The sequence below is a fragment of the Saccostrea cucullata genome, unplaced genomic scaffold (genome assembly GCF_032062105.1).
Source record: "Saccostrea cucullata isolate Sc308-1 unplaced genomic scaffold, CSIRO_AGI_Scuc_v1 ctg365, whole genome shotgun sequence".
Taxonomy (NCBI): Eukaryota; Metazoa; Mollusca; class Bivalvia; order Ostreida; family Ostreidae; genus Saccostrea; species Saccostrea cuccullata.
Genome location: NW_026936150.1, coordinates 632,513 through 640,193, shown reverse-complemented (window position 1 = coordinate 640,193; position 7,681 = coordinate 632,513). Strand labels below are relative to the sequence as shown.

General features: G+C 32.9%; 1 protein-coding gene across 1 annotated transcript; it reads right to left on the bottom strand.

Moving 5' to 3' along the window:
* Positions 1-4,113: 4,113 nt before the first annotated feature.
* On the bottom strand, positions 4,114-5,886 carry LOC134244890 (complement C1q-like protein 2). Its single transcript, XM_062727124.1, has 2 exons — positions 5,630-5,886; positions 4,114-4,962 (listed from the first exon to the last, which is right to left on the bottom strand). The coding sequence occupies exons 1-2, from the start codon at positions 5,823-5,825 to the stop codon at positions 4,541-4,543; spliced, it is 618 nt and encodes a 205-aa protein (XP_062583108.1). The 5' UTR covers positions 5,826-5,886; the 3' UTR covers positions 4,114-4,540.
* Between the last annotated feature and the right edge of the window lie 1,795 nt (positions 5,887-7,681).

Here is a 7,681-nt window from a genome sequence, read left to right as displayed (position 1 = left end):
GAACATTTTTAAAACTCAATGGCAACTATATTCTTCAAATCATCACATCAAACATCTCTGTCTGTAGGCAGGGCACGAGCTTAGCTATTAATTAACGTTTACGTTTTACCGTGTCTTCAATTTGTTTGCTTTGTATATTATTACAGAAGAACACTTGTGAGTTGGTTTGATATTACATATATTTTTTATCAATGTTATGAATTACAGCTTTCATATTTCATGCACAACAGGGTTTCCTTTTTTTACGTATTTAGTAAAAAACACATCATAAAAGTTGTTTCAATCAAACGTATAATCAAATACCTAGTTCCTTTTTTCTATTTTAAATACTAAGTAATCAAAAGCCAAAGACTAAAAGCATACCATTGTTCATCTAATGAACAAAGAAATACTCCAGTAGATAACGATTAGATTGCAAGATACATGATACATGTCATGAAATCTTCTGTCTAAGCTATTGAGAACAAATTAATGAAACAATCATCCGTCTCGCTTGAATAATCATTTTTGCTAGTTCTTTGGTCAATACAGTAACCATGTCAGCAAATAAAAAAAAATTTTTATGTCAAATTCTGACTGACATTTAAAATGGTAGGCCATTTTGTACGCACTTAATTGCACGCGCTTAATTAATTTCCCGTTATTTTCCGGTTATGACAAGGAGCACGCGCCGGTCGAGACTGGTCGGCACTCCTCCATGGCTCCTGATCACACCTCTGGTGATTTCCGAGGTGCATGCATGCACTGTTCCCGATGTGTATTGTCTAAATGGAGTTTGAAATTGAATATTGTTATCTCCGTATCGCATTATATCTCAGAAATTTTAAAAGTGATACTTACGAACAAAGTATGAAAAAAGTAAATGGTAATTTAGCCAAAAATCTCAATGATAAACGTGATGACTTTAACTTTTCAATCGTCAGCTTCCTTTATTCATGCACCAATATAACTTCATCACCTGCATACAAATTTTATATCTCTCAGTGGATTCAACACGCAAGAGCATGCTTTACGAATAAACAACGTATGAACAATTATCTAAAACGAGATAAATTATTGACAAACAAGTTAATGAAACAAGAATATTACAGCTTCGTTTAAAGTCATCATTCGTTAGTTCTATGGTTGATACAATAACGAAGTCACCAAATACAATTTATCATTGAGTAAAATGCTGACTGGCGTTTTTTTTTTAGTACTGTTTTCAGGCTATAATTTTCATTTTGAATTAACGATGGATTTTCCAGTTATTTGCCAATCATGATATGGAGCACACGACGGTTGCTCACTCCTCCATGGCACCTGATTCTACCTCTGATTTTTTGGAGGTCCGTCTTTGCTCTGCTCCTATTTTCTATCATTTTATAGACTTTTGAGCTTGAAAACTGTTCGTTATTTTCATACGTTTCAATGGTCATATTTCCTATAAATGTTGTTATAACAACCAATTAATAAACGAAATGCTGTTAAACACCCAATTTTATGTTAACGCCCCCAAAATCTACCTGATTCAAGATCAATAATTTACCGCCTGTCAATCATTAAAAAACAATATAGCTTCTGATTTGATTGACAGGCCAGCTACCCGTGCTACCTGATAGTCTGAGTTTGTGTCCTTTGAAAACGATTGCCTGGTCACGCGTCAAACACTTTCATGTAGCCGCCTTGTATACACGGGGGTTAAAAAAAGAATCTTTGTAAAATTTTATTTTAAAAACAATTGAGAGAAGATAATTGAAACATGACTTCATAAAATATTTGCTTTTAATTTCAACGGCTATATAAAGTATATTGTGTTTTAGGCGATATGTCGTCCAAAATATCTACTGTAGAATTTAGACCAGTCCGTGCACAGAAACGCTATTTTGCCGATTAAAATTGGAATATGATAAATAAGAAAAGATATTTAGCACAAACGGCACGGATAAAAAATTCATTTATCCCATGTTTTATCTACGTATATATGAATACAATTTATACCATGTTCTGTTGTAAAGTTCTAAAATGTTAGAAACAGTTAAAATGTCAGAAACAACTAGGAGTTTCGAGATTGTAACTTTTAGCTCGAATTTTCTAACATCTGTCAATATACCCAATATTCGAAATTAAAAAGTGAATATATACAAAGATCAATTCTTAAAAGTATAAAAGAAATCTTGCAAACAATAAAAAATTTTTAAACACACAAACACCCGGAAATGGTGAATATTTTCGACACTATTGTTGATCAGAACGTAGGCAATATTCCTATCGCGGTACGGTACATTGTATATGTTCACATTTCGGATAGGCCTACCTTTGAATGGAATATATATATATTTTTTAATTTGATATTTACACAAGTTTAATCAAAAAATAAGATATTTTTACTTTGTAGTTTTACTCGGTGTTCTTTTCTTTAATTTGTCATTTTTTTTCAAATATAAAAACGATATTTCTTTATTTTTTTTTTTATCTTCATTAGATATCGCTGAAAGTATTTATAAATAGATTTTATATTGAAATATTTCAATTATTTCAAGTAATTTCACTCAAATTTAGACACGAAACACGGAATGTTGACCCTGATCACTAGACACAGACTTCCTGTGTAATGCTACGTATACACAGATTTTTGACATCTTGGGTATTGGGGGTCTCCAGGTAAATAACACCACTGTTACTTGGACCACTCCCCCTCCTCAGGTAACCGTACGGTAAAAAAATTGGGTCTTTAAGAAGAGGTTGTAAAGGAGAACAATACGTAATATCGCGAGTACCTCGCAGTTATTTAACTTACTACCACTCTTTAGCAGGGGAGTCGAGAAAGCTATCAATCTCGCAAGATTTCTGGGACACATGACATTGTTTACAGTACTGTAGTGATAAATGGATGATTCGAACAATTCTATACCGAAAGTACAATGTATTACCAAGGATTGAACTCAAAATAGTAGATTGTCAAAATAGGAAAAATTATATTTTGTCAGTTTTAAAATGTGACGATTTTCAATGAAAATCTAATAAGAAGAGTCCGCTTAGTTAAGTGTAATATGTAACATTTTAGGATAAGTTCCCCTCAAAAATTGATTAGGCTGGTTCAGCAATTGTTTAGCGAGGTATTCCACTAGGATTTTTTACTTATTTGTCCTTTTAAATTCTGCAATGATCAATCTTGCATTGTATTCAAAAGCACATTTGCCCCATCCTACAGACGTTTCCTACCTCCATCGCAAAAGAGTTCCGCTAAGTTTAGTAATTGTCATATCAAGTATTAGAGCCTATAATAATCCTAAACTTGTATTTTGTACGGATTGGAACAGATTTGGTTTTTTTTATTATGTCTTCTTGAGACTTTAAATAGTCTATTATTCTTGAGGCATCAAAGCCTTGACATTTTCAACAACCCACTATATGTGCTGCTCGTAAAAAGCAATAATTTCAGTTTTGGGACACATCCACAAATTTTCAGGTTGATTGGAGGAGTACTTGTACTGTAGAAATCCTTTCACAAGCAAAATTAAAAGACTAAATTTGGATAAACCAGCCTTCTATAAAACATTTTTAACATGGTACACGATTATAACTCATCACAATATGTAAATATAGGTGGGGATTTTAAGTCAAATTTAGATTCCAAACCTAAATAACCCTAAATCAAGAATGGAGGTTATTTAAGATGATAGAGATACAAAATCTGAAAAGATATTTTTCGTAAAAATAGTCCAAAATTAAAAAAAAAATATTTACCCGGAGAAGAAAAAAGAAAAGATCATCAGACTTTTTTTAATGACAGTGTACACGAAGGATATGGAAATAACGAACAGTACTCAATCTTAAAGTCCATAAAACAATACATTAGAGAAGAGCAAACACGGACCCCCGAAACAACAGAGGTGGGATCAGGTGCCATGGAGGAGTGAGCATCCCCTGTCGACCGGTCACACCCGCCGTGTGCTCCTTGTCATGATCAGGAAATAACGGAAAAAATCCGTCTTCAATTCAGTGTACAAACAATGGACTAACAATTGGTATGAAAAACGTCAGTCTGCATTTGACTCAATGACAGACTGCACCTACGGACAAGGCCACTGCATCGACAGAAAGTAGAAGTCACTATTTTCTATAAAAACTTTGTAGTGGCACAATTATCGGGGCACGCCACCTCCCGGATCATATGGCCTTAAGTTAACTGTATTTTAGCCGTGTCAACTGATAATTTATCAGTCCGTTTCAAATCAAAACTGTTAAGATTAAGAGCACTAAACTTTTTAAAATTATAATTATTGTTATTTGTTTTCAATTCTCGATGCATTCATTCTTTATAACTGAACAAAAGACAAAATGATGCGTTTTCAAATACATTATACAACAAAAATTCAAAATGTGGATTACAATTGATGCTTCAGTTGTTATATAAGATGCAGTTTTTATGATTCATGTCACATATAATGACAAATGTATATGTAATGACAATAGTTTTCTCAAGAAAGTATTGGAAAATGCGAAGTGGTAATAGTTTCTCGACCACACAGTTACCACAAAATATTTTCAATTTTGTCTAAAGGATCTGTAAAAGCGATCCTCCAAATGATGAATCGGAATTAATGTAGACATTATTATAGCTCTCATTTTCAATCCAGACATGGTTTCCTGCTTCAACCTCTAAGAACACTGTGTTGGATCCAGTATGGTAGTAACCACTAGCCTCTTCACCAGATCGTATTTGACCTTTCAGTGCATTGTTAACTCTTAGACCGGTACTGCAATGTGGGCTACCACTGTAGTGACATTGCATGGTCCAGTGGAACATATAAAGGCCGTGAACAGGTGCGATGAAGATTCCATTGGCGGGGTTGTAGTGGTTCCCCAGGTTGATGTTGACAGAAGGGAATTTCAGAATGAATCCAACGCTTAATCCGCTGACGCTACTGCTAGACGAGGCGCAAAATACCACGGGTGTGTTATTGAACATGGGGACTCCTATGAAATGCAAATATATATGATAATGTATTAATTTGTTTCACAGGCATGTGTATAGCAATAGAAATAAATTACTTATTTTTGAGTTTATGCACGATTACTTTATCGGAAAACCAAGAAAAATCACAATAAAAATAAAATGACTACAAAACTACTTTTCTCTTTACTTTTGATAAAAAAGATACGTATATAGAAATTCCGTATTCTATAACACGTCACAATATATTTCCAGAAAAAAAGTTATCATTATCATTTTTCATAAAAACAAGAAAACAGTAAAATAATTTACAACAAAATAATTGTATATTGAAATTCAATCACATCTTTATCATCTAAATGCAAAATTTTTCGAATAAAGTCACTAAAAATGAATTCATTTTTTTTTTAATCTGATTTTCTCTGTACATTTTCATTTTACCTAATTCCATCTAGAAACAATTAAATTTGATTCTAAGAGAAAACAAGGATCGAAGATTAACGTGTATGCATTTACTCAAAATTATTTCTTAACCTATGTTTGACCCTATTATGCGAGGCTCTAAATTCAATATAAATTTAATTATACTAAAACACAATTTACTTGACGTAATGCAATTTTGACCTCACATATTAGAGAAATGAAATGATGTAAAGAAACATAACAACGGAACAAATTTTGGTATATTACCTTTTCTGGCTATATTGAAAGTTGTAATGTTTCTGTTGTCCTTTCCAGTTAGCATTTTTCCAATAGTTCTCTCTAATAAGGACACTCTATTCCGCAGGTCGGACACGGTTTTCTGGTCCGTTATAATAGTTGTGTTCTGACAATGAACGGTACTGATAAAAATGACAAGAAAAATTAAAACTTTGTAGACATGCATTGTGTTTGATATTGAAGATTAACGCTTGATGGTAAAAACAAAAGACTTTACATATTTATCATATGCGCATTTATATTTATGTTTGGGCGTGTTTAAAAGAGAGTCGTTGATTGGATGAAAAAAGGTATCAACTTAAGTTTCAATTTATCTTAAAAAATGCTGAATATCATATTGTTAAATTTGAATATTTGTATTTACATGTATATTTCTTTTGAACAAATTAATTTTATGACAATTACCGGTATTTAGAAAGTGTTTGTGTGGAAAAAAAACCACTGGGATAATATTTGCTCGACAGTGAGTTTGACAGTCTCGTTTTGGCTTGTCATTTTACTGATATACTGTCTATATGTGAATAAAATTTTGTATAAATAAAAAAAAATATACTGTCTATAGACGATAATGAGCAGTTAACATCTACTTATTCATTGTATGACAAACAAGATGACTTTAGCTTTTCCATCGTCAACTTTCCTTACTTATGTATTAGTATTCCAATATCATCTTCTCTTTCAATTTGGTGAGCGTTTTGTGAATTGTATGGACGTTTTAATGACCTTATTAGCTAATATAACCTATTACTGATTTGTTTCATGCTTAATGTTAAGCTTATGTTTTTGCAATGGATTAATTATGAAAAGTTTCTTCTACCTGATAATTACATTTTAATTTGCTCCTGGTTGGCCTGACTAATCACCAGGGGAGGGGGTGCTTTCTCATCCTAGGCACCTGATCCATCCTATGGATTTTCCAGCGTCTGTGTTTAAGCCCTCTTCAAGGTTTTGTATTTTTTATCAATCAACAGCTTAAAAACACACGAATTTTCCCCTTTATGCGCATCCATTCCCCACGATAAATAAAGTCAAGGTTTATTGATATCATTGACATCTGTTTTTCAATAAAAATGGAACCCGTAAATTTACTTTACTTGTCATTGGTCATTTGCAAAATTATTTTGTTAGAAACAGTCTGATTGTACACGTAAGTACTCTGAAGATGACATCAAAAAGATGCTTGAGTTTCTGAATGACAATATCTATGACTATGGTCTTCCAGCAAACTATTGGAATTACTATGGATACTCACTGCGACCGTTATAGGCAGACCTATTTTGAATTCATATAAAGCAGAATTTGTGCAAAATCTGATGCGTTAAAAGAAGGTAAAAATTACTGTGGCCTTCAATTCGACATTTAGATATATCAATGAAGTACTTTCAATTAACAATGGTAAATTCCATTCTTATGTCGATACGATATATCCTGGTGAGCTTTGGATAAAAGATACCACAGAGTCTGACACATCTGTTTCATATTTGGACATTGTACTTAAAAAAAACCTTAATGGTAAACTAACAACCAATTAAGATCTATGATAAAAGTGATGCCATTAACTTTTTCTATCGCCAACTCCCCTTACTTATGCAGAAATATACCTTCATGACCTGCATACGGATTTTACATAGCTCAGGTGATTAGGTACGCAAGAGCATGATCTACCTATGACCAATTGCTAAAACGAGGTAATTTTTTGACAAACAAGTTGATGAAACAAGAATACAACAGGCTTCTTTAAAGTCATCATTTCGTAAGTTCTATGGTAGATACAATGACCTTGTCAGCAATTATAATTTATAATTGAGTCAAATGCTTACTGAAATTTTTCAAACTAATTGTTAGTCCATTATTTAAACATTGAATTGACGACAGATTTTTCCGTTATTTCCCGATCATGACAAGAAGCACATGGCGGGTGTGACCGTTCGGCAGGGGATGCTTACTCCTCCATGTGGCACCTGATCCTACCTCCGATGTTTTGGAGGTGCGTATTTGCTCTGCTCCTATTTTATATTGTTT

What these genes read in the sequence shown, in the direction of transcription:
- LOC134244890 (XM_062727124.1), bottom strand. Translation starts at nt 5,825, where the DNA reads ATGCATGTCTACAAAGTTTTAATTTTTCTTGTCATTTTTATCAGTACC. An exon ending in TTTCAATATAGCCAGAAAAG is followed by an intron (nt 4,963 to 5,629) that starts GTAATATACCAA and finishes TGCATTTCATAG; the next exon opens with GAGTCCCCATGTTCAATAAC.